A 26961-nucleotide genomic window follows, 5' to 3' on the forward strand; every position below is an offset into this window, starting at 1 on the left:
TTGAGCAGGGGGTTGGACTCGATGGCCTTGTAGGCCCCTTCCAACTCTGCTATTCTATGATTCTAAGTATGTACCTATGCAACAAAATGTCTGCAAACATTACTGGCCTGTTTATACATGTGTCATGTCAATAGCCTGAAATAATGCCCATTTTTAGCATTCAAAGCTCTTCTCATAGGTTGCTATTACTGAAGTCTTTACAACAACCCTGTAAGGTAGACCAGCACAATAATATCTGTAATACAGATGGGGCTGAGAGAGAAGCTTGTGAGTTCATGAGAGGGGTAACATTCCAAGTCACCCTGTTCAGATGACACAGTAAGCCATGGTGCTCAAGCATCTTGAGCTAAACATTATGGCTTACTGTGTCATGTGACCCATGACTTAGCGTGTCGTGTGAACAATTCCTAACCATGGTGGCTACCTAGCCATGGGTTGAACATGCTCACTAACCATTTGCTGCAAAAGGATTAGCGGCCTAACTATGGCTTAGCATGTCATCTGAACAGATCCAGTGAAAACTTCTCAATTCACAGTTCAGACTCTTAGTGATGTCGTTGAGCTTCCTAGCAGTTTTACGAAGTCTTCCTTAGCCTGGTTGTCCAGAAATAATTATAGTAGGTAATAAGAGGGTAGATGAATATATTTTTTTGAAACATGGAACAAATGGAACGGTTATCTCCTATCTTACAGTGTGCTTACCTCTCAAATATGGTATGTGCTGACATGAGCTTTGCTAGGCAAGCAAAAAAATAAGATGTATATAGTGACATACTCACCTATAATCCAAAGTTCAGATGGGAGGTATTACATAAGAAATCCAAATGCAAAGAACCTGCTTTTCTTTTTTTAAAAGACACCCAAAAAAGAAAGAAAACAGGTATAATACATAAGCGGGCAGTTTAATAACTGATTTAATAAATCCACAGTAAAGCAACACATTTGTGTCCTTAAACAAATATATAGGATATAATTACAATTTTTAAAACTCCAAATACAGTACAGATCTACCAAAACCCCAGTTTCTAATTATGTATACTGTAAACCCTAGCTTCATGAAATATCCATTATGAATATCCATTGTGTGCAAAAATACCTGACTTCCAGAAAGGTCATATAGAAGGGATACACAAATTGTTCACAAACTGTGATATGGCTTTGTGTTATATTGTAATGTAGGAAACAGGTTTCCAAGATCCCGGCTCTTCGTCTCAGAGCTAGAAATGCAAGCATACTTGTTTTGCAGGAGATTTTCACTCTTCTTGTGGAAGAAAAGTATAATATAGTGCAGTTTGCTCAAATTAATACTGAAATTTTGACTTGGGGTGCGTAGAAGGGGAGAAGGGTTGGTTAGTCCCAATTACAAGCAACATCAGAAATCCAGCAAGAGGGCATCAAAATAATTTAATCAGAGTACCAACTACCAACATACTTTGTATGAGTTTGTTCTTCATCAGGGGATAGCTTTAAAATGCAATATTATGATACTATTTACGTGAAATATTTGAATAATTCTTTAGATTTATAAGTTTTTAAATAATTATCCAAATTGCTTTCATGTAATGATTAACGTTTTAAAAATTATTCTACATCAGAATTTTTTTAAAAAAATACAATAATCACTTCATGAAGGAACTGGATATTGATTTCTAATCCAATTAGTCAAAAATATGCTGGCAATTGGTAAAAAAAAATTGGTAAAAAAAAAATCCCTTGTCAGTTGTGATAATCCAGAACTATCTTTTTTGGCTTCTTTAGCCTTAATTGCAGCTAATACAAACATTTTGGAAGAAAAGAAAATATTGCTATGTTTTACAAGTTGATTTCCTCAGATTTCATAGCTGAAGACCAAAGGTACCACTCTTAGCAAAGAATGATAATGTTTCTTACACCGAAACGGTGGTTTCTTTTTAGAGCAATCAAAGTGGTGTAGATTCAAAGAAATTGAGGCCAAATCCTACTGTTTTTATTAAATATTTTCGCAGCCTTAGAATCTACGTTCAATCTGGCTTGAATTATCTCTGATCCAAATTCAACACCTCTGTTTTAGGATGGCTTTCCCCTGGTTTCCCCCTTCTCCATGTTCAAAATTAAGAAGAATCCAATAATTTGGTGCCTGCAATGGCGTGGTTAAGGCCCGCGATTCAGCACACAGGTCAGAAAGGAACGTTTTATTTTCAGATTATTAGTTAAGAAAAATTAGACAGTGGGTGTGCTCCCCCTGTTTGACAGAAAGGCAGTACAGTTCACCGAATCACTAACATTTCACTGGCACATTTCAGCACATCATGCAAAAGCCATAAATTTATTGGAAGGAAATGCAAAGGTGAAATGGAAACCAGATTCTCACAATTCTAAACTTCAGGGAATGCGGTGTAAAGTCTTTGTTCTCTTATTTCCGGAATGTCTATATTATGTCTACCGATCTGATCTTTGTGTCGAATGTGGTTTCTCTAAGGCCCCTTCTCTCTCTTTCAGTGAGGCAAATCAATCACTTCTACGGCATATTTATTTACTAGACTTAAGATCCATGCTAACCAAATGGCTTCTTGGAGCAGGTTAAAAGGTTTAAAAGGTTCGATATTCAAGATGATCAGTAAGAATCATCTCAGAGCCAACCATACAGATTTGGAGAAATGAAATATATACTTTTCTATGGTAGAAGTCCTATGCTGAAAGATATGAAAGACTATCGACCTTTTCAAAACACAGTGGGTCCAGCCCCAAAATCTTCCGTTAAACAACTGGTAGTTTGTTCCGGATAAAGACCTTTTATAGTGTGGAGTATAGTTTTAAAGCTTTATTTCAAGACTGGTAGCTACTGTAAAAGCTATACTTCCCAATGTGTATTCAAGTTTGTACGAAGGGTTTGTGTTTTCCCTGCAGCACCTTTTTTAGGCAAGGTGTTAAAAATCTGGCTGTTTTTAATGGGGTAAATACTGTGTAACCAGTTCAGAGATCATGAACGTTATAGATTATGGACATGATCAACCTTGTCAACACTTTCAACTCAACTAGTTAATTCCTGAAGCCTCTTTTGGAGGGTAGGCAAGTACTGTGACACAGTTAACAAATGGCAACATAGAACGTATCCGCCCGACCATAATATGTTCTGTAAACAACCTGTTGGGGAAAAATACATTGGCAAGAAAACCCTAGCAAAAATTAACAGTGAGAGAGGATGAGCAATGACTCGTCTTCGTTAAAAGTGTAATCCTGACCCAGTGCTTGGGCCAGTTCCAGTCTTTCTTGGTGCACTGAACACCAACACAACTCCAGACCTAGAAGGAATCCTGTTCCACTTGTAAATCTTGCATTTATTGCTTTGTGGTCTTTTGGCTGCAAGATAAAAAGAATAAGGCAGCAAATCCCCCCACCAAAAGTGTGGAAAATTAGGCACTGGAGCTCTGACAATTTGCACAGGGTTTATTCTCTTCTCGCCTGTAACTTTGCAGCTGGATGGAGCATTGATAGACTCCAAATGTGTGTAGCAACAGTCGTCTGGCCTTGGACTGGACATCTTCCCACTTGGATGAACTACCAGGAACTGAAAAGCAAGAAGACCATATCAAGTACCACACAGACATGGCATTTTCCACTGGGGACAGAGGGATCCCCCAAACCTTCTCCATTCCAACTGTATGCTAATAATAATAATAATAATAATAATAATAATAATAATAATAATAATAATAATAATATATTTATTTCTTATCCGCCTCTCCCTTTGGACCGAGGCGGGGAACAACATTAGAACAGGAATCAATACATCTTAAAAATTCTTGATTTTACATTGATCTGGATAGGCCTGCCGGAAAAGGCTAGTCTTTAAAGCTGCCTTAAAATCACACAGAGAGTTAATTTTACGAATCTCCTCCGGCAGGCCATTCCACAAACTGGGGGTGACAGAAGAAAAGGTCCTCTGGGAAACTGATGTCAGCCTAGTTTTAGTTAACTGAAGTAAGTTCTCCCCAGAGGAACTGAGTGTGCGGGGCGAACTGTATGGGAGAAGGCGATCCCGCAGGTAACCTGGACCCAAACCATTTAGGGTTTAAAGGTAACGACCAACACTTTGTACTTTGCCCGGAAACTAATTGGCAGCCAGTGGAGTGATTTTAATGTTGGGGTAATATGCTCACCCCTAGATGTACCGGTGACCAACCTGGCTGCCATATTTTGAACTAGTTGAAGTTTCCGAACTAGGTACAATGGTAGCCCTATGTAGAGCGCATTGCAGAAGTCAAGCCTTGAGGTTACCAGCATGTGCACTACTGTCTTTAGGTCTTCTGACTCTAGAAAAGGTCGCAACTGCCGCAACAGCCGAAGCTGATAGTAGGCACTCCTGGCCGTCGCATCTATCTGGGCTGTCATTTGGAGCGACGGATCCAGGAGCACCCCCAGACTGGGAACACAATCTTTCAGGGGGAGTGTAGCCCCATCCAGAACTGGCTGACACACCTCCAAACCTAGGTCAGAGCCCTTGACAGCAAGCACCTCATTATGAGTTATAATATACAACAACAGTTTGAGATGTCTCCAGATAGATATGCAAAACTGCCAAATACTAGTTATTCAAAAAGGCTAGGGAGAATGACAATCTGACATCTGTCATAATCCAAAGGGCTAAATTACATAGCCTCCCTTTCATAAAGACTACCAAGAAGGGGAAAAGTACATTGGCCCAGCCATTGTCCAGAGAATGGGGCTCCCCCTCTCCCAAAAGAAGTCTGCTGTTACAGAGGCAAGAGTGCCCAACATCCACTGACTGGGTTCACACAACACGATAACCCACAATCAAGGCTGAGTACGGGTTATGTGTGGGTTGTCATTGAAACATGGTTTGTTGTGTGGTCTGAACCCAGCTATGATAACCATGGTTCGTTAACCATAAACAATCCACAGTTCACAATCCAACAACAAACCATGGGTTCTCTTCTTGAGTTGTTTGTGATTAACAAACCATGGTTTGTTAGCATGGCTGGGTTCACACAACACAACAACTCATAGTTCAACAACAATCCACAATTCAATGACAACCCACACTCAACCCTTACTTAATCTTGTGTGAACCCAGCCATTGTCTAGCTGCACTCCCTTCTATCCCAGTTAAAACTCCATGACTTCTTGTTATGTATGAACCTGACGGGGGTGGGTTGTTGGGTTGCTGACAAGCCAGCCAGAACCCATGGTCTTAAGGCTACAGGAGGCTTTTCAACCACCCCAACAACCTACCCGTTAGGTGTGAATGTAACAAGATGCTACAATGCACCCCCGCACACGCCCCAAATATTCAAAATGGCCACCGCAACCAGACGTTCCGCAGGAAAATTCACCCGCAGTGGCTTCTCGTTATGTGGGAACTGGGCTTATGTCTTATTTTTGTTTATGTACAGCACTCGCATGCAGGTGCTTCAGAAAGAATAAAATTATAAGAAATGTAATCTACCGTAATCACAGGATTCCACTCCATTAGCATAGCAGTTTGCTGTGTGCATGTCCCATCTTACCTAATTGCAAGTGGACTATGGCAATTATTTTTCCTGCAGTTAATGACCAAACATTCAGGTTTTCCACTGAAAACACATCTTCAATTTTCATTAACTCTTCCTTCATGAGATCGACATTCAAATGCCTTGGAACTCCTACAAATAAAAGAAGGGTGAAGGATTAGTTTCAACATTATTTTTATTAGGCTTGAAATAATATTAAACCTGAACCAATTGCAAAGTGTAACATTATAAAAAGTCATTTAGAGCAAAAAATCTAAGGCAAAATTCTCTTGTCTAATACTACAAGCATCCTAACCATTTTTACGTCTTACATTTCCAAGTGACAAAGGTTTTCAATCACTTGAAGTGTATACATTTGTTTAGAAGCAGTAGTACACTGGTTTTTAAAAGGGTTTTTCAGGGAACCCCTTCTACATTAACTCACATCTGCTAAAAGAAATACAAGCACATAATGAACTATTTCCAAGTATGTTGTATGACAGAGGGAGGCAGACTTCAGGCTTGCAGAATTCACCTTGGTGTTTGTTTTTTTAACTTGAACCTTCAAATCCACCAATTGGAGCTTAGTGCAGAAGACCCACACTTAGAATTAAAGAATTCTTAGCACAGGAATTTATTCTGAGTAGCAGAACAGAATGGAGCTCACTGTCAATGGAATTCACTGACTTATTCTCAATAGACTTTGATCACCTTATATATATGGTGGAATGCATATATCTCCCCAATCAAATTAATGATCAAAGTTTTAAAATTCTTCTATAAATTAAAGAAGAAACAAAAGTAACTGGGGCTTCTACCTGCTGTCAAATGACAATCTCAGAAAGTAAGGATTCTAACAGCTGTTACCTTCAAGTACAATTATTCCGGTGTCCCGTATGATCCGAAACGTTGTGAAAGCCACAAGAATTGAGAATACATATGTGCAGATAGGATCAGCAATCTTGTATTCTGGCTGAAACAAAAGAAGTTAACACCTGGTAAGACAGCATCTAAGAAAGGGTCTGATCAAAATTTCGAGAATTTTGCCTGGTATGAATTTTTAAGCAAACTGATCTAATTCACAATTAATAAGTGGGTTAATACGTGGATTGGAACACAGCCTTGGGATTATTCACTTCTCTAGATTTTGCACTGCAGTTCTTGGCTCAAACACTGCGTGCGAGATGCACATATTAGGGAAAGCTGTGTACCAAATGTGCATATTAGGGCAAGTCGTATATGGAAATCAATGCATATGTTTGTGCATGTGTTGTTTTTAATTCGCCGAATGATGCGGAAATTCGTTGGAATGGACTTATGATTGAATACATCTGAAACTGACATGAGACTAGAAATAGACTTGATTCATCCATCCCTACTTATTTCTCCTCTAGAGCACATCTTTTATATGCAGAAAGGTCCTAGCTTCAAATCTTGGCATCTTCAGTTAAAGAATTGTGGGTAGGAGGAGTTTAAAAGTCCCGCCCCATCCCCACTGAGATCTTGGAAAACCATTACCAGTCAGAATAGACGGGGCTAGATAGGTCTGGCTAGGGCTGTTAGGAATTGCATTCCAACAATACTAGGACCACATATTCCCCGTCATTAGCATTTAATATCCTCAGCCAGTAGGTCCTAGTTCTTTAATTCAACCCAACAATTCCTTGAATGGGTTGAAGCTTCCGTATATGTACACCAGTGTTTCCCCATTCAATAGCAGCTCAGTGTACATGTCTCTTGCATGCACAGAGCTGTGTTCTTTATTGAAAAAGGTGCGGGTTCACGTGGAGCTATGGGTCAGATGCATTTACATAAATGCCATACCAAGAACTTTTGACTACAGCTGGCCAAGATCAGAAATGACCTTGTTGACAGGCCTACTGGGGAAAGTCCTACCTTGAAACGAATAATGTACGCAGCTACCAGCACGCCAATACTTTGCACCAAGTCTCCCAGGGCATGTACAAACGCTGCTCTCACCGCCAGGCTGCCGTGGCCGTGACCATGCCCAGATGTCGTAGCAGAAGAGTTGGATGGAGGAACAGAGGAATGGGTATGCGAATGGGAGTGAAGGTGACCTGACTGGTTCAGCAGAAAGCCCATTCTGAAATATTAAGTGGACGTCAAGAAATTAGCAGGCCATCTCTATGACTGTCGCTGCACTCCTGCCCACTGCTAGCGCAATGGGGAGTTCGCGCTTCGTAAACGGAACCCAGATTCAGATTTTTTATTTCAGTCTTAGACCAGCACATGTAAAAAAAAAAAAAAAACTAAAAGTACAGTATACAAGGAACCAAATAACCAGAAGACATAATAAGAACCTACAAATCGCAATAGAAATAAATCTCAGTAAAATGCTAAAATAATATTTTATCATCGTCCTCTGACAAGTGATGCACAGAAACTAGCCACTTTTGTTGTGACCTGGGGATTCTGATCAGACAAAAAAAATACAATAAATAAAATACATCAGATCTGCCAGGCATTTTCTGTAAAATTGAGGTGATGAAAGTGAATCGAAGATCGCGAGAAAAGGAGCAATAGAATAAAACATGTCTGACTGTCTCAATCTCCCCCACCTTGCAAGGGAAAAAACGCTCTGGACCCCTCCTGAATCTTCAACAACAAAAACACTTCCAGAATAAGAAAGCCATAAAGACTGATCTCTTCCGGCAGGCCTACCCAGTTGAATTTTAAGATGCCTTTTTTTAATGGTGTGCTGCTTTTAATGATGCACTGGTTTTAAACGTTTGAATTAGTTGTATGTATTTTATGGTGTTTTTATTTGTGTTGTACCCCACCTTGAGCCAGAGGGAGAGACAGGTAACAAATAAATATATTATTAATTATTATTATCATTATTATTATTAGAAAGAAACAGAAAGCTTACATGAGGTTTACTGCCACACCAACAGCTGCTGTAATAAGCATGACATCGCCATTGATTTCATAGTCCATATGGATGGTTCTTTGAACAGCTTCATACAAGAGGAAAACCATAAGGATATAGATCAGCAATACACTGAACATGGCAGATAAAACCTCTGGGATGGAAAAAAAGAAAAGCACAGTTAACAAAGTTTATGGACATGCGTCCAACAGCATCATCTTCCCTGATCTGGTCCCCTCCAGACGTGTTGGATTGCAACCATTGAAGCTGACTGGTTGAGTTTCCGGGGATTTGAGTCAAACTTCCTTCAGGAGGAACTAATAAGAGATAGTGGGTCAGAGCGATTGCTTATGTGGGTCAGAGCGATTGCTTAAATGTTCAACTTAACTTTACTCCCACGCTGCTGCTCATTAGTAGCGTTCTTATAAAGTATTGCTTTTCTAAAGAAGCCGGACGTGGTGAAACAGGATTGAACCAGGTTCCGGTAAAAACTTTGCCCATCTGAAAAGCCTGGCTCATCTGTGTTTAATAATATTCACGTTTTGTCTTATGTTGAATTTCTGGCACGTGTGTTTTCTGTGTCTACCTGTTCAATTACCTGTGTGACACTTAGCCCATTTCTGCATATTTTGTACATTGCTATATAGTTATTTTCTATTCTATTGGTTTGTCACTCATTATAATATTTTTGTACTGTTGTATGCTCTTTAGCATTCATTTTTTGGTTCTTATTCAACTGGTGCCCTATTTTTGCCCCACTAACCCACTGGCCATGCTGAACAGGAATGACGGGAGTTGCAGTCCAACACATCTGGAGGACCCCAGGTTGGAGAAGGCAGATCTAAACAAAGATTTTAGGTGTTAATTGTATAATATAAGAATAGCTTGATGAGTGCACAGACAGGAGTTGCAATAAACAGTCTGTTAAGACTTATGGTCAAGGAAAAAAGAAAACGATAATAGCTTTATTCTAAGTAATGTTACAAAGTAGCTTCTGTGAGCAGTACTGACTCCATTTTGAAGCGACCCAAAACCCCACCTACAGACTGAGAGCATTCACAGAAGGCCTAGGTCAAGTAACCATTTCCTGATAGACTTCTTCAAATGCATTCCCCAGAGACAAAGGTAGGGGTAAAACTAAGCAGAATATGAATGCTAGATAGCAAGAGTTTTACCTGGTCATACACATGCTAATGTAGCCCTATTGCTGAACTCCAGGCTGCATCAAGTACAGCCATCATCCCAAATCACCCTCTTTTGTTCCCATAGCAAGTAGATCTTTAGATAAGATCACACACAAAAAACCCTCAAGTTAGGAGGGAAGAAGCAGGCTAGCTCTCTCTCTCTCTCTCTCTCTCTCTCTCTCTCTCCCCCCCCCCCCCCCCCCCGTTTTGAACCAAAAACACAGAGCATACTACACATTCCAGCTTGGGAGAGCAAGCTGCCATGAGTGAGTGCTTTGCCTGGCTCTATTCTTTTCCTCTTCACCTAAGACCAAGAGTTGCAATGCTCCCCAGTTCTGCTCTACAGGAAAGGGCTGCAGCCCAAGGAAAGGTATATTGCCTTTAAAGATTTCCTCCACTCTTTCCCCTGCTGTCTCTGTGTGTATGCTCTTAAGTCTCAAAAAGTATATTTTTCAGTCTTGAAACTGCTTCTAAGCTTCTACTTGCTCAGCTAATTTCCCCAAAACTAGTTTGTGCCTTTGTATTTGTTTCAACCTCAATAAATGTGCCATTGTGGCGTTATCCCCTTCAGTGCTGTAAGTTTCTTGAGTAAGAATCGCCTTACTTAGCCACAGACGCTCTATTGCCAATGTCAAAAGATTCCTTATAAGTGGGTGTAAGTCTCATTAGAATGTGTGCAAGTTTGTACACAAGTCTAATGAGAGCACATCACGTAACAGTAACCAGGATGATCAGGAGTCTGGAAACAAAGCCTCATGAAGAGAGACTGAAAGAACTGGGCATGTTTAGCCTGGAGAAGAGAAGATGGAGGGGAGACATGATCGCACTCTTCAAATACTTAAAAGGTTGTCACACAGAGGAGGGCCAGGATCTCTTCTCGATCCTCCCAGAGTGCAGGACATGGAATAACGGGCTCAAGTTAAAGGAAGCCAGATTCCAGCTGGACATCAGGAAAAACTTCCTGACTATTAGAGCAGTACAACAATGGAATCAGTTACCTAGGGAGGTTGTGGGCTCTCCCACACTAGAGGCTTTCAAGAGGAAGCTGGTCAACCATCTGTCAGGGATGCTTTAGGGTGGATTCCTGCATTAAGCAGGGGGTTGGACTCGATGGCCTTGTAGGCCCCTTCCAACTGTGCTATTCTATGATTCTAAAAAACAACAACCCATACATAGTCACTTCTACTACTAGAGATAAAAAAGACAAAACCTCAATGCAGAGCAAGAAGGAAAGAGATAAAAAAAAGGGAGGAGCAGAGAGCCAGATTGGAAGGGAAGTGGTCAAGATAAAGGAGCAGAAAAAACGTCAGGGCCATGTTAACCCTTTTCAAACCAACCAACTATTTCCAACAACAATCTGAACCGGGCCTTAATTTCTCACTTGCACACACATTGTGCCTCTCCCCCGACCCCCTCTTTTGTGGTTGTCGGCTTCTCTTTCTCACTTCCCCATCTTCCTCCTAGTCTGACACACGTGCCTTTTGTGGTGAGGCTTCTCATGCCATCGCCCTGCAATTCACTTGGTAAGAACGCAGCTGGCTGAATGCTGGCTGGATCTGGCAGACTGGCGCATATCACTTGAGGACAGTATTATCTGCATGGGCTGCCATTTTGTTTCTGGGTTCAATCAATACAAACTCCTGCTACTGGCCTTTCATGCCCCAAGCAGCCTGAGCTCAGTGCATCTTAAGAATTGCCAGCCACCACATGGATCTACCTGATCCTTGAGATCAGGGCTGGAGGACCTCCTGTGACTCTCCAAATGTCGTTGGACTCAAAGGTGATGTTTGCCCTGTCCTGGACGGGGTTGCACTCTCCTTAAAGGATCGGGTCCATAGTTTGGGGGTGGTCTTGGATCCAGAACTGTCACTTGAGGCACAGGTGAACTCAGTAGAAAAGAGCACCTTTTATCAGCTTAGGTTGATATACCAACTACGCCCTTATCTGGACAGAGATAGCCTAGCTATAGTTATCCATGCTCTGATAACCTCTCGCTTGGATTACTGCAATGCATTATACGTGGGGCTGCCTTTGAAAATGGTCCGGAAGCTTCAGCTGGTACAAAACAGGGCAGCCCGTTTACTAACAGGGACTGGCCGGCGAGATCACATTACACCAGTCCTTTTACAACTTCATTGGCTGCCAGTCCAGGTCCGGGCCCGATTCAAAGTGCTGGTATTGACATTTAAAGCCCTAAACGGTTTGGGGCCAGGTTATATGAAGGAACGCCTCCTCCCATATGTACCTGCACGGACCTTAAGATCATCTACAGGGGCCCTTCTCTGTGAGCCCCTGCCAAAGGAAGTGAGGCAGGTGGCTACTAAGAGGAGGGCTTTCTCCGCTGTGGCACCCCGGTTGTGGAATGAGCTCCCCAGAGAGGTCCGCCTGGTGCCTACTTTCGTCGCCAGCTGAAGACCTTTTTATTCACTCAGTATTTTAACACTTAATTTTAACTTGAATTTAAATTTTACTGTTTTAACTCTGTATTTTAATCTTATATCAATTTTGCTGTGTGGTTTTATCCTGGGTGTGCTTTTTATACTGTATTTTGTATTTGTGCTTTTAACCTGTTGGTTGTTTTACTGTGGTTTTAATTTCTGTGAACCGCCCAGAGAGCTTCGGCTATTGGGCGGTATAAAAATGTAATAAATAAATAAATAAATCCCATCAGTTCTAGCCGGCTTGGCCAATAGTGAGGGATGGTGGAAGTAGTAGTTCATCAACATTTGCAGGTTCCCCATCCCTGCCTGGGATCATCTACTGAGGCCCTGCTCTGTGTGGCCCCCGCACCACCCCCAGCACAATTCTGCCATCTGAGGTATGGTGGGTGAGCATGAGTGACAGGGCCTTTTCTGTAGTTGCCCCATGACGGTGGAATCCCCTGGCAAAACAAGCTTTGCCAAGACTCCCCCTTTCCAACAGGCTTTTTCAGACACAATTTGACTGTTGTGGCCCATGGCATCAATTGCCACTTCTCACTGCAGTTTTTACAAAGCTAAATTCAATGGGATTAACTTCCCCAGTAAGTGTGCTTAAGACTGGAGCCTCTTATGTGCGCACACTTACCTGAGAGTAAGTCCCACTCTCAGTCACTAATTTAAGTTTCAATCATTTCAATGGGTCTACTCTATGTAGGAGTAACATTGGATGCTAGTTTTGATTACATTTTAGTTGTGTTTAAATCTTGCGTTTTGTTTACTGCCTTGAGAAGGTGTCTTCTTTTCTTCTTTCTTTTTAGAAAGGTGGGATATACAAGTTAGATGTCCTTATATACACATACTAGGGCCTTCCCTGCTTTTGGCACCCTACAATGTGTATTATAAGCTAAAAGTGAGGGCGTCCTGTCCTCTTTTACATCTGGCTACCCTAGATGTATACCAATAGTTTTCAAAACTTTCTTCATTCCGGAAATCTTTTCTGCACTTACTCACGTGCCAAGAAACTCCTGTATGTGGGGAGAAGATTCTACGGTGCAGTGAATTTCAGGACACTCAGTTCCCATGGGGCCCTAGCCGGGATCGTTCTGCCTCACTGTTGCCCCACATGAACTAAGTGTACCTGACATCACATACCAATCCTCTCCCGCAACTGCACTCTGCAGGAGACATTTGGCAGTGATGGGAAAGTTTACTAGCAAAGAAATGTGTCCGCCATTATTGATGTTATTATTAAGCAATCCCAGTTAAGCTTTTGAGGAATTCCAAGATTCCTTGGAACACAGTTTGAAAGTGCCCATTGGATGCAATCCCGGGCTCTTTTAATTACCCGCATCACAAATTAACTGCACTGCCTACCATACTGGCACTGCACAAAGCTACCACACGATGATGATGATGATGATGATGATGATAAATAATAATAATAATGATAACACCAAAAGCAATGACATGATGGACTGACTGATGGGCTAAATTGTTAGGAAGGTTTGAACTGGAAGGGTCTTGCTTCAGTATGGGAACTTGAACACAAACCCTTTCAGCTTCTTCCTAACTTTTACAATTTTATGAAAACAATATGATTTTATGACCTATTTCTTCCTTTCAAAAGGATTTTTCCCAGGGTAGCTTCCCTGCGTGTTTGTTTGCGTGTGGGTAAATACATCCATAAAAATTCAACAACTTTAAGTTATACATATGCACCTGGGAGTAAGCCCCGTTGAACTCAATGGGACTTACATCAGATGACACCTTAAGGCTACAGTCCTAAGCACTTTTTTGGGGGAAGCAAACCAGTTGGACTTGCTTCAAAGTAAACATACACAAGATTGCATTTCAGAACAATATAATAAAAAGAACGTGTGTAAAAGCAGCATAAAACCAATTGTAGGAGGAGTAAACCCATTAAAATGCTAGCAGAGGCAGGAAGGGGGGGAAATAGTGCCAAAGTCTCCTTTTACTCCATCCAAGAGGCAGGTTAAATTTCATAATTTAGTCTGCCAAGTTTTCTATTCCTAGATAGAGACATTTTCCTCTACATCAGCCCTGCAGTATCAATTCATTATTAAAGCCATACTGTACTACACTGTACAGCAGCAAATCTTCTTGGGGCTCAAACAATAAAGACTTTGGCAGCAATGAAACTTTTCTTTCAAGAGTTTTTAATTTTGTGGAATGAGTATCCGTATGACCGAAATACAACCCACTGAGGCCAAGAGCAGTATTCAAAGGCATTTAAATACACCCGGTGCTAAGCATTATTATGTAGCTCCCATGGGACATCAAAGAACACACAAAAAGTTGTTGAAAAATCCAATTATAGCTTTAAAAAAAAGTCATGTGAACAGTGAATGGAATAATGTGACCAGAGACCAACCTAGCAGAGGCATGAAGGAGAAGAGCTGGGTTTGTGGGTTTTAAAATGAAAAATACTCCTTTGCTTACGGACTTTCTTTTCTTATATACCTAGAAAACTTTTTTGTGGAGACTGTTCCGATTTTTGGAGATGAACCATAATGGTTTCTAAGGACTTGTTGACTCATTCGCAATCCTTTATACAAGTTATATGCATGCCGGCCCCTCTGAAACCAATGGTGCTGGCATATTTTTTATTAGTTCTGCATTATTTTTATGATTATGTTGCATGTATATTCTGTCTTTCCTCCAAGGAGTTCAAGGCAGGATACGTGATTTCCCCTGACATCCTACATTTTATCCTCATAACAATCCTGTGGGTTTTAGGCCAGGATAAGTGAGCTTCATGGCTGAGTGGAGTTTTCAAACTAATCCTAGTCCAATACACGAATTCTGCCTTCCCTTTTAGATTTGTTGAACTACAATTGGGGATGATGGAAGCTGTAGTGCTCATAACAACCTTCCCCAACATTATTAGAATGTAAGCTTGTGTGGCAAGGTGTTTTATTCTATTACTATGTCACCATGTACATTGATGGTGCTATATTAATAATAATAATAATAATAATAATAATAATAATGGTACCTTCCAGGTGGGATGCACTACGTCACACTGGCTCTCTCTTCCACAGAAAGACAAAAACAGGGCACCAGTTGAATAAGAACCGAAAAATAAATGCTAAAGAGCATACAACGGTTCAAAAAATATTATAATGAGTGACAAACCAATAGAATAGAAAATAACTATATAGCAATATACAAAATAAGCAGAAATGGGCTAGGTGTCACACAGGTAATTGAACAGGCAGACACAGAAAATACACGTGCTAGAAATTCAGCATTAGACAAAAGTGTGAATGTTATTAAACACAGATGAGCCAGGTTTTTCAGATGGGCAAAGGTTTTACAAGAACCTGGTTCAGTCCTGTTTCGCCATGTCCAGCTTCTTTAGAAAAGCGATACTTTATCTATAAGAACGCTACTGATGAGCAGTGCCATGGGAGTACATGTAAGTGGAACACATAAGCAATCTCTCTGACCAAATATCTCTTAACTCCCCCCTAAGGAAGTTTGGCTCAAATCCCCGGTGACTCGGTCTTCAATGGTGGTAACTTCGGCAGACAGGTGTGTTTTCTGTGTATATCTGTTCGCTGTGACACTTAGCCCATTTCTGCTTACTTTGTACATTGCTATATAGTTATTTTCTGTTGTGATGGTTTGTCACTCATAATATTTTTGTACAGCTGTATGTTCTTTAGCATTTATTTTTCAGTTTAGTTAGAACCAGCCAGAACGCTAAAAGAGCTATCTAAGGTACTGAACCCATTTTGGAGTTAGGGTTAAATAGTTCTCACAAGCAGCCAGCCCATGCCATAATAGATCAGACCATTTAGAGCAGTGGTTTCTAACTGGTCCAGACCTGAGATCCACCTCGGACGCCCAACCTGCAACATGGGACCCACTTTCACAATTGTCTCCATCCCCAACATGGCAGCAACAGGTTTGCCACGCCCCATATGGACTGATCTTGTGACCCACTTTTGGATCATGACCCACCAGTTGAAGAACACTGGTTTAGAGCAACCTTTTCCATCCTGGATGTGTGGACTACAGCTCCCATAATTCCTATGGATTATGGGAATTGTATCCCAACACATCTGGGGAACACCAGGTTGGGGGAGGCAGGTTTACAGATTTAACACTAGCATGTTATCTGCCCTTGGACCTAGGATACAGGCTTAACTGCTAATTGGTATGTACAACCTGGTTAGAATAATAAAAATCAGAAAGGTCACTTACCTAAACGATGAAATCCAAAGGTGAACTTTTTTGTGGGCGATTTTGCAGACAGCCACAACGCAAGCAGGGTCAAAATAATGCCACTGAGGTCAGTTAACATATGAAGCGCATCAGTCATGATTGCTAGACTATTGGCAACGTATCCACCTTAACGAACAAATTTAAGAGGGAGGGAGGGAAAGTGTTAGGCATATGACACTTGAGGGCCTTTTCACACACATTACACAGAGGCAAAACTAAGAACATTACACCACAAAGTGTACACTCAACAGGGAAATGAAGCCAGTTACAGCAGTGGTTCTCAACCTTCCTAATGCTGCGACCCTTTAATACAGTTCCTCATGTTGTGGTGACCCCCAACCATAAAATTATTTTCGTTCTTCTCTACACGATCCATTGTCATGGGATGGTTTGCTAATGAAAATAATACATAATAGCTTTAATAATACAAAAGATGATACATGACATAGTTCAGTCAATACAGTTTCTTAAGACCATCGGAAATATGTGTTTTCCAATGGTCTTAGGCGACCCCTGTGAAAGGGTCGTTCAACCCCCAAAGGGATCCCGACCCACAGGTTGAGAACCGCTGAGTTACAGCGTTCCGACAAATGTACCAGTGTAACACACTTGTTTGACACATTCACAGATTACATTTAAAGGTACGACGGGGTTATAATAGTTCTAAACCAAGCGTATGTAACATACCCTCAGATGCCTTTCCTGGAACCCACCAAGGTACCCAACTCTCCCACTTAAAAATAAATAAATAAAACATTTTCTTACTAGCAGCTGGGATTGCTGTGAAATAGGTTTCTGTTGGCGCTGGAAACTGTGGGTTCAGGAGAGTTGCTTACTATGTTGGGACTCAGCCCCCAGCTCTGCCTTGTATTCAGTCTTTGGGGCAGGTTACTCGTCCTTTCCCATGCCTCCCACGGCAGCCATTTTGTGGTGGTGCCCAGGACAGTTTCGCAAGTTGCCAAATGTGCCCACGGGCCCCAAAAGTTTGCCTACCTCTGTTCTAGACAGTACCTTCTAAGCTTTTATTACACTATAGTGTAGCCTCAATAGAAAATCATCACATACTGTAGTTCACATATACCAAGCTTGATTCATAGCCCAATTCTGAATAAGCAGTGATGCATTTTAAAGCAACTTTCCTCAACAGGGTGGCCAGATGCAAAAGAGGACGGGTGCCTCCTGCACTTTTAATAACTGCATAGAAGAGGGGACTTCAGCAAGTGTGGCTTGCATTACAAGCTACGTCTGCTGAAATCCCCTCTTTTAACAGTGCAGGAGCCCTATCCTCTTTTGCATCAGGCCACTCCATTCTTCAACCTGTCACCTTCCAGATGTGTTGGATTGCAACTCCCATCATTCCCAGTCAGCAGTGATGGAATTCTTAGTCCAACATATCTGGAACTAAGCTATTTTTAGATAGAGAGCCCCCTCCCTCCTGCTACCAACTGTCTCTGCAGAGGCCACCAGTGAGGGAGGAAGCAGCAGCCAGGCATCTCTCCACCGTGCCTGGGTCCAGCTCCAGCTGAGAGCCCCCTCCCTCCTGCCACCAACTGTCTCTGCAGAGGCCACCAGTGAGGGAGGAAGCAGCAGCCAGGCACCTCTCCACCGTGCCTGGGTCCAGCTCCAGCTGAGAGCACCCCTCCCTCCTGCTACCAACTGTCTCTGCAGAGGCCACCAGTGAGGGAGGAAGCAGCAGCCAGGCACCTATCCATCGGGCCTGGGTCCAGCTCCAGCTGAGAGCCCCCTCTCTCCTGCTGTCAACTGTAACTGCAGAGGCCACCAGTGAGGGAGGAAGCAGCAGCCAGGCACCTCTCCACCGTGCCTGGGTCCAGCTCCAGCTGAGAGCCCCCTCCCTCCTGCTGCCAACTGTCTCTGCAGAGGCCACCAGTGAGGGAAGAAGCAGCAGCCAGGCCCCTCTCCACCGTGCCTGGGTCCAGCTCCAGCTGAGAGTCCCCTCCCTCCTGCCACCAACTGTCTCTGCAGAGGTCACCAGACAGGGAGGAAGCAGCAGCCAGGCCCCTCTCCACCGTGCCTGGGTCCAGCTCCAGCTGAGAGTCCCCTCCCTCCTGCCACCAACTGTCTCTGCAGAGGTCACCAGTGAGGGAGGAAGCAGCAGCCAGGCCCCTCTCCACCGTGCCTGGGTCCAGCTCAGCTGAGAGCCCCCTCCCTCCTGCTGTCAACTGTAACTGCTGAACTTTGCAACTAAGATTGTAGTGCCTGAATTTGCTTTCCTTTCCCCCCTCCTCCTCCTCCCTCCCAATCCCCTTTCCTTTTGTGTCATGTCTTTTAGATTATAAGCCTGTGTAAGCCTGTGGGCAGGGACTGTCAAGAAATACTTTTGTAAGCCACCATGAGAGCCTTTTTTGGCTGAATGGCGGCATAAAAATCCTTAAATAAAATAAAATTAAAAATAAATTTTTAAGGATCTCTGACATCCAACTGTATACAAGTTAACATTAGACAGAAATGTCCCAGCTCAGAAAGGTTTACTCAAACAAGCAATCTCCTAAGGGATTCATATCGCTTTAAATAAATTATGGCGCTACAGGCCTTACTGTGTGTTACGGATTATAATGAAACTTGTGCGTTGCTTGAAGAGGGAGCCTGCACCCCTTACCTTTAGGTACTGTTTTTAGGTTACATAGTTTTGCTAAAATTGGAGCGGGGGAAGAGGAGATGGGGTGGGGCTTGTAGATTTTATTAAGGATTCCCCTATCTCTCTCTCACACACACAAATTTGAGCACCATTCTGGAGCAAACAAAACCAACCTGCATAGTCTTCAAAGCAAACTACCCTGGAACATACAGAGCTTTCGTTAGGTTTGAGGATTTGTTTTCTTTTTCTGGGCTCATCTCCAGAACCTACAGTGATCATTCGGATCTATTGTGTGGGATTAATGGGCATACCCTGCCTCTGTGACTAGGTAGCTGAACCTGGGTGAGTGTGGGCAGAAGAGAGAGTGCACATAGTACCATATGGTTCCCCAGAGGTATAGATCGCCAGAATAACATTCCACAACATCCTCCATGTCTTTAACCAGCTCTGCAGAAATGGCTGGTTCGTATACCATCCCTCCTTCCTCCTTTTAAACATTCTTCTGTCGTCCCTTTGTAGAGTGGGGGAGAGACTTAAAAAAGGCATGTTAACATCCCACACGATAATGAGCCTGATCTCTCGTGGCTGTCTTCAATGAGCCATGAAGGACAAAGGTCTATCTCATGGGTGGCTAATCACAACCCCCTTCACAAGCAGCTTGGGAAATTCAGAACTCAAAATAACAGAAGTGGAGGGGGAAGATAGAGGGTAGGTCAGCCATGCACAGCATACTTTCTGTGAAGGTGGAGAGCTCAGCCATTATTTATCTGACCAGGAGTTTGATAGTTCATCAATCAATACCCCCTAGGCCTTCCCTGATTAACTTGACTGCCTGAGAGTTTCTACACCACTGAATTCTTTTCATTTCTGCTACTATGAAATTTTGTTCAGATTCTTGTCCCACACATGGTTCAAAAACCAGCTTCAAGAATGCAAGAACGTTGGCTTAGAAAGCAGCCTTGCCAGGAAGTCCACACATATTCACCTCTCTGCAAAGTTTTCATTAACCACACCTACTATATGCTAGCTACTTGTGACACATTGAAGATCTAAAAAGGGCAGAAGGAAACTCCTCCAGAGATCACACTGCTTTGTATCCATTTTAGAAATCACATCAACAAGTTTTGGTTGCCTGGAAGCAGCCCTTGTTCACCCTAGGTGACCAACTGTTAACAACAGCGCTATAATGTAGAGGCATTGCTTTGACAACACTACAAATAATGTAATGTTTTGAAACAATCCACCATTAGGGATAAGGAACCTTGTCCCTCACTACTTACAACCGTGTAAAGTGAACCAGTATTATTAATCTTATTTTAGGGAATGCTGGCTGGGGAATGCTGAAAGTTGTAGGATTTTTTCCCCTGTCTAAACATGCTTAGGATTGTACCTTAACTCACTGTGGAAAAACATATTATTCCAAACAGAAAGTCCAGGGATCCAAAGTATAGCAAGGAGAACAAGTGGGAGCTGCAACAAAGTGTTGCAGTGTGGAGTGTTCCTGTTCAGGATTCTAGCCACTCCATTCCATTCTCCTTCCCCACCTGGTTTTCCACTTCCCCCCTTCCTGCCCTCCAGTGGGCAAATAGCATTCTGTGGCCACTAAGCATCCTCAGTTCTCAATGAGTTGTTTGGAGGGTATCCTCACCCTAGAGTTTTCTGTACTTCTGCAAACCTTAGAGGAGTCCCTCAAGCCTGTTCGTACCACTCTCTTATGCAAGCCTAGTGCCATTTTGGCTACATAAGGAACGGCACTCACACCCTGAACATCACAAGCAGAAGGAATAGCAAGTACTAGTGATTACATTACTGGATTACAATCGGCAGTTGCGTAGGGCTTTCATAAAGATTAGATATCTATACCAGTGCTAGCCACAGGCCAATCCATGACTGTGCATACTGTGTTAGCCTATTGCAGCAAACTCAATAATTCGTTAAGATTTTGCAACAACACTTAGTTGTTTTGTACTTTTATTTCGCCTGTTCCAGAGCAAATCCACAAATTCCCATGGGATGGCTCTTGAATAAAGACTTTGCACTAAATATCAATGGGCACAAGTCAGCAAAAAATAAAAATCGGTGGGCAGTGTTGTGACCCTCTGATTTCCATGGGATTTAGCTGCAAGTAAACCTTTTGCTTGAGTGTTTAGGGTGGACAGTGACAGCGTAAAGCCGCACACAGGTCAAGAGAAAGCCACTCACCTATGGCTGTACCTTGTGACAAAAGGTCTGTCCCTTTCATAGCTCAAGCTGCCACATGGTATACAGGTACATGTATACAGGTACAGGGGATTTACTTTTTTTTACTTCTAGCTTATCCCTTTCCAAAAAGATAGGCAAAGGGGCACAAGATCCAATGGTTTATAGGGTGGGTTTTTTGTTTGTTTCTTTGCAAATGGAGACCATCTTTTTTAGCAGAATCAGTTAGCGCAACAGCAGTTCATAAAGTTAGCGGTGCCCTTTTATGCTGGATGAAGACATGCTGAACCATATCAAGATTCAGAGACACACACACCCCTTACCATAAAAATAAAGATAAAAAGTGTATTACATTATAAAAGAAAAGTAACGAAAGGGTACCACCCAGCGTTAGGGGGGTTCTTGCTGTCAAACAGTGTTAATAGCCTTCTCTGAAGATGTGTATAAAAAGCATTAATAAAGTAAGTTGATTTGAACTTCTTTAAACTGTTTCAAGTTTGCGCTTACTGCCGCCAATACCAAATGCTGCATTCCCACGCTTTCTCTATATAAGGCCACTCTGTTGTAAGTCACACCAGACTTTCCTAAGCCAAAGAGAGTTCATCTGAGTTACCTTACATCTGAGTTACCTCTAACCTATTTTGAGGCCCCTCATAATATGAGGCCTTAAGCCATGGATTATTTGGCTTGTTCCTAAATCCAGCACTGGCTCCCCCCTCTTCCTTTCCATACCGCTTTTGCTTACTCAAGACGTTCTTTGAACTTGCTGCCTCTTTCCATCACAGTATCACCATCGGTGCATTGTCCCACTGAGTAAATAATTAAAAGGCTAACCATGCCCCCCCCCCAAGGCACCGTAATTTTACACAGCGGTTACAGGACTTTGGCTTTCTTACCTATAAGCTCCCCCGTCATAAAGAGGAGATAGAGAACTGCTGCTAAACCCAAGCGCCTCTTCACCTTCCTTTGCTTCAAGAGTTCCCTTTGTTTGCTGCAATTGTTACAAGGCTCTGTGTTGCCGGGTGCAGTCTGGGCGCTCCGCAGAGCAACATCCCTGTCCAGCAAGGACTCGTCGTCGGACTGGGGTGCCACGTGAGCCCCATTGGCAGAAGCCTCAGCCGGGTCGTCAGAGACCACAACCCGCAGTTTGTTGAACCTGGGGAAGTCCTCGTCAACCTCATCGGAAAAATCAAAGGCACTGCAGTCGTTCAGGAACAAGGGGTCGTCATTTTTTCTCAACACAGACCTGAGGCTGTTCCAGATGCTGGAGCGGGCCATAGTAGGTCACCAGCCAGGGGCACAGCTGGCCACAGACCACGGGGTCTTCCTCCTCAAGCGACTTCCCCCAGCAGGCCGGAGGACCTCCTCTCACTATTGGTCCGAGACATCTCTCGTCTGGGGGAAGCCAGATGTGTGCCTCATCAGCGGATCAAAGCTGCAACATGTAAACAGATGGCGGTTAGGAAGCAAATTAAAAAAAAACTTTTTCCTCCACGAACACCATGCCAGCTCTTCCGCATCCCTGTCCAGCCTGATAGGTTACAAAATCTAAGAAGGTGCGACCGGCTTTGCTCAGGTTCCTGCCATGCCTCTCCCTTTGCCACTGTAAGCGCCTGGGGGCGGAGACCTGTTTGTTTTGTGAATCGCGCTCTGAAGTGCCGTGAGTGCTGCGGGCGATGCGTGAATCACCAATCATCACCGCGCAAGGCGTTTTTAAATAGTCCCTGTTTTTTTTTTTTTTTTGGCCTTTTCAAGCCCCTTGGGGGAAGGCTGGAAGAATTCCAGCGGCCCCTTCCCGGCGGCAGCTCGAATACAAAAGCGAAATAGACAAGAGAGGGAAACTGCAATCCATCCACGCAGGACAAAACCAACCGCACGCCGTGAGACGCTGCCATCCCGAAGGCACCAACCGGCACGCTCGGTTTTACTCTACCCAAAGTGGGGGCTAGGAACGACAGCCACAGCTGGAGGCACCGCTGGAAATCCGGCCAGAACCAACACGGCGCGTGGCACGGCTGCACGTCGGAACGGGCGATCTACCTGTGCGCGCATCGGAGCTGCCCGCCGTGTACCCGGGATCCAGCTCTTCAAGGCATTCCGCCAAGCCCCGGGCAAGCGAGAGGGCGAATCGGCCGGAATTCCTGCGCTCGCCTCCCCCACCACGAGCCAGGGAGCACTGGGGCAGAGCCAGGTTGCGAGGGGATCAGCGAAAGAAGGTGTGGGCTTCTCGAGAGGAATATGCATTCCTGAATATTCATAAAGCCATCTCCTCCTCCTCCTCCTCCTCCTCCCTCTGGAAAGCGGCGGCGTTGGCGTTAGCCCGGGCAGGTTTCTCCGCCGATCGCTCCATCGCCGGCTTCTGGTCGTGGCCAAACGACGCGCCTGCGCCCCTGGAGAGGCTCAGAGCTTCCCAAAGAGGCCTTTGTACAGAACCGCTTTCGCTTTCCCCTCCTCCCTAGCTAGATCTCCAGCCAGCGGCCTCTGCTGCCGCAGCCTGGCTTTTTTCCGGCGAATCCTTCCTTCCCAACCATTTGCGCCCTCCCCTAATTCTTTGAAAGCCAGCTGAAGCTGTTCGGTTCCACGCGAACCGCCAAAGTGCTGGCTGGCCGCATTCTCACGGCGCCAGAGTCCCCGGATCGCGCGGCTCTCCCAAGAGGGCTGCTCGCGAAGAAAAGCCAGCTGCCGCTTCACGTGCCCGGATTCCCTGACATCGAGCTGCGCTCCTAACCTCCGCCGCCTGCGCCGAGGCTTCGAAAGGGTTAAGAGTGCCATGGGATAGGAGAAGGCTGGGAATTGTAGGCAGCAGAGAATCGGGTCGGGGAGGGGGGGGTTGCATGGCTTCCTGTGTAGGGTTAGCTGCTCCGTTATTAGTTTTCCCCCTCAAAAACAGTATTCCTCAAAGCACTGACCAGATCCTGCTCAGCTTTAGCCTCATGTGCCTTCAGACCATGCTCTGGAATCATCTCATTGCCATACATCTATTGCCATACATCTATGCACATTTACTTGGGAGTACGTCCCCTTTCAATCAGTGAGATTTGCTTCCAAGTAAACCTCCATAAGATCAGGCTGAGAGTCTGTTCTGCTTCTCTCCGGTGTATATAAACTGCATTAGTTTATAGAATGGGAGGGAAGGTACACCTTTTGTGCACTGCCTCTGTGCAGTCTCTCCTTGTCAATATCTTTGAAGGTTTCCTCACACCCTTTGACAGCTGAAACATGCAAGGACATTGAGGAGGCAAGGCTATACATATTGGACAGCCATAAGTGCGCACTTGCATACCTCCAAAAGACTGACAAAAACTAACTGAAAAAATATATGATCCCATTTGTGCAAATTTCTGGGGCTGGGGGGAAAAGAGAGAGTTAGCAAATGAGTGAGGCCCTTCCAGAGTGCTGTTTGGGCATCGTAGGAGGCACAGTCACTGGAAAAGGGAGGCTTGAGGTGGCACAAGGTGGGTGCGATCATAGAGAATGGCAGAGATTTTTGATCCTCTTGCCGAACGGCTCTATTGCCACAACCCATGATGGGTTGGCTCTGCTGGATTCAGACAACACACCCCTAGTACAAGCCATGGTTTGTCAGGTGGTTTGTTGCCAAAAAAATAAAAGTCAGCCTCCAAGAAGCACTCTGGCTTTGGACGACACAACAACCTACCTGGGTTAGTTACCCACAGTGGGTTGTCATGTCATGTGAATTCAGCCAAGGTGTATTTAACACCTTCAAAGTTTTTTGCAAGTAACATTTTAGGGAAGAATTTGCAGAAATAATGAATATTAATTTAACAATGTGTCCCTTTGTTCTGGGATACTAAAGCACTTAGAACAAAATGAGTGATCAAGCATTATTTTTAATTTGTAGTAGAAGAATTCTGGCTGTACCACATTAGAAGAAAAAGGGAGTACCACTGCTTCAGTTTGGGATTTTGAAAAGTAGGCTAAGTACTATTCAACTTGTTTTGCCAGTTCATCACCATTTGGGAGTAGGTAATGCCCTCTTTTGATCGGATCCATTATTGAGTTTACTCTTTTGACTGGGCTCTGCATAATAATGGAACACACCTATCTCCTGCATAGCTGATCTTCTGGCCTAACTGCTTACTCGCCCTTCTATTCATATGTGAATATGTATCTGCCAAATGAGGATGATATTTCACCTTTCTGGCCCTCTCCAATCTTATGCAACAATAAATTTATGCAGTTCACATGCCACAACATTCCTTATTTTTGTTGCAACAATTGTCACTGCCCCTCTGGAATTTATCAAGGTAAACCTGCCAAAACTCAGCACACTTTTAAGTATCTCTTGTTTATTTTACTTTTAAGTGATCTTTTAAGAAGAACTAAAATGTTTTTCAAGCTGTTGTTTCAAAATAATAATAATAGTGAAATACCACTTAAGTAGAGAATGTTATATACCACTACACACATACCCCATATGCATTTTTGCAAGGTGGTTAATAGCAGTGACTAAAAATGTCTTCTTCTTTTTAGATTTTTAAAAAATTATTATAATGTTATAGGACAATACCCCTACAATGCCACTTTGAATAAAGAGCATTATAACATTGATGTATAATGCTAACCTTTTAAAAAATCACTTACAAAACTCTTTTTCTGATCACCATCATTAACCACCTTGCAGTAGCTGCATATTTATTTATTTATTTATTGCATTTCTATACCGCCCAATAGCCAAAGCTCTCTGGGCAGTTCACAAAAAATAAAACCATTTAAAGTATAAAACAACTATATAAAACCATGATATAAAATACAATATAAAAGCACAACCTGGTCTTTGTCCCTCTGAAATCAATGGGACAACTCTATAGATTGCACTTTATGTTATAGTTTTTAAAAGATGTGCCAGTTGGTGGTACTCTCCATTGTCTGTTCAGGTTATCAGGAAGTAACCTTCTAAATTGTATTCCATGGAGGTTTTCACCAATGATTTAACAAAACCGCTTGTAGTTTCTCATGAGAAGCAAGGTCACTTACCGCTCACAGATAGCGATTTTGCCATACTTTGTAACACCAAAGTTACACTGTGTGTATTCTATAGCTACAGCTTTATCTTGTAACTAGAAAAACTAGGATAGAGATGTTTTTGCAATGGTCCTTTGGCTATTAGTAGAAGTGCAAATTTTATAACTCTTTTAAGAGGATTGGAAAAGCAATACTCTGCAGGAAAAGAAAAAGGTGCCGACACAGCAGTACAGAAACCTAAGCCTGAGAGTTATATGGCTGATTGGCAGACATTGTCAGCTACCTTCCGAATTGCTTACAGGGTGTGCATTAGCTATATTATTTCACACTGGCCTGGTTTATGTCCCAGCGGCTACTGCCAACACATCACTGCAGGGTTGCTTTTGAGTGCTACAAAGTGCTTGTTGGTGTAATGTAAGATAATGCAGTTGGGAGGCGATGCAAACATCTCCCTCTAGCTTGTTACTTCCTGGCCTAAAATATCTTATCATAAAAACATAAAACGAATAGGCAATGCTAACAAAACCTACAGAAACTTGTTGCAAAATCTCCTCGGAGGTCTTTTGACCAATCATTTGCATCTTCGAGCTGCTGTTGGCATTTCTATCATCTTGTCGCTGAGACCCCAGGATCCTGGTGCAAGGCTTTACAAGAGAGGAAACAAGCTGCAGGAAGAAAAGCATGGGGGGGGGGGGGATAAAGGAAAGAGAAAGATTTACATTGTTGATTTTAGCCATTCTGGCAGCTTAGGCAAAAGATAAACATTGCAGCTTTCTTATATTCTTTGTTTCACTAACACAGAAGTGCTGTTTTTTTTATGGACAGAGATTCTGTCCTTAAAAAGAGTTGCACAAAAGGCAGAAAATCAACAAAGGAAGCTTGCTTCTGTCTTGCCTTTCCAACCCCACCCAGTTAGAACTCAAAGCAGCATACAAAGAATTATCAC

General features: G+C 43.2%; 2 protein-coding genes across 3 annotated transcripts in view; both read right to left on the reverse strand.

The window, feature by feature from the left end:
- Positions 1–883: 883 nt before the first annotated feature.
- Positions 884–26651, reverse strand: SLC30A4 (solute carrier family 30 member 4). Of its 2 annotated transcripts, none has more exons than XM_063142800.1 (8): positions 26546–26651; positions 21926–22464; positions 16214–16360; positions 8380–8533; positions 7386–7593; positions 6357–6462; positions 5508–5642; positions 884–3547 (listed from the first exon to the last, which is right to left on the reverse strand). In XM_063142800.1, the coding sequence occupies exons 2-8, from the start codon at positions 22305–22307 to the stop codon at positions 3393–3395; spliced, it is 1287 nt and encodes a 428-aa protein (XP_062998870.1). In that variant the 5' UTR covers positions 22308–22464; positions 26546–26651; the 3' UTR covers positions 884–3392. The 2 variants fall into 2 exon arrangements, with proteins under 2 accessions (XP_062998870.1, XP_062998869.1); XM_063142799.1 differs by lacking the exon at positions 26546–26651 and adding an exon at positions 23070–23426.
- LOC134409846 (nicotinamide riboside kinase 2-like) overlaps positions 5777–26961 on the reverse strand; it is a 73247-nt gene continuing 52062 nt past the window's right edge. The window contains exon 8 of the mRNA XM_063142804.1: positions 5777–5789. Coding sequence (XP_062998874.1) covers positions 5784–5789 — 6 coding nt within the window. The 3' untranslated portion in view covers positions 5777–5783. The remainder of the gene's footprint in view (positions 5790–26961) is intronic.

This window comes from Elgaria multicarinata, chromosome 16, assembly GCF_023053635.1.
Source record: "Elgaria multicarinata webbii isolate HBS135686 ecotype San Diego chromosome 16, rElgMul1.1.pri, whole genome shotgun sequence".
NCBI classification, from domain to species: domain Eukaryota; kingdom Metazoa; phylum Chordata; class Lepidosauria; order Squamata; family Anguidae; genus Elgaria; species Elgaria multicarinata.

Coding starts and splice junctions, on each gene's coding strand:
- SLC30A4 (XM_063142800.1), bottom strand. CDS start 22,307: ATGGCCCGCTCCAGCATCTGGAACAGCCTCAGGTCTGTGTTGAGAAAA. Junction 6,463..7,385: donor CGTACATTATTCGTTTCAAG/GTAGGACTTTCC, acceptor CTTTTGTTTCAG/CCAGAATACAAGATTGCTGA. Junction 5,643..6,356: donor CGGAATAATTGTACTTGAAG/GTAACAGCTGTT, acceptor TTTTATTTGTAG/GAGTTCCAAGGCATTTGAAT.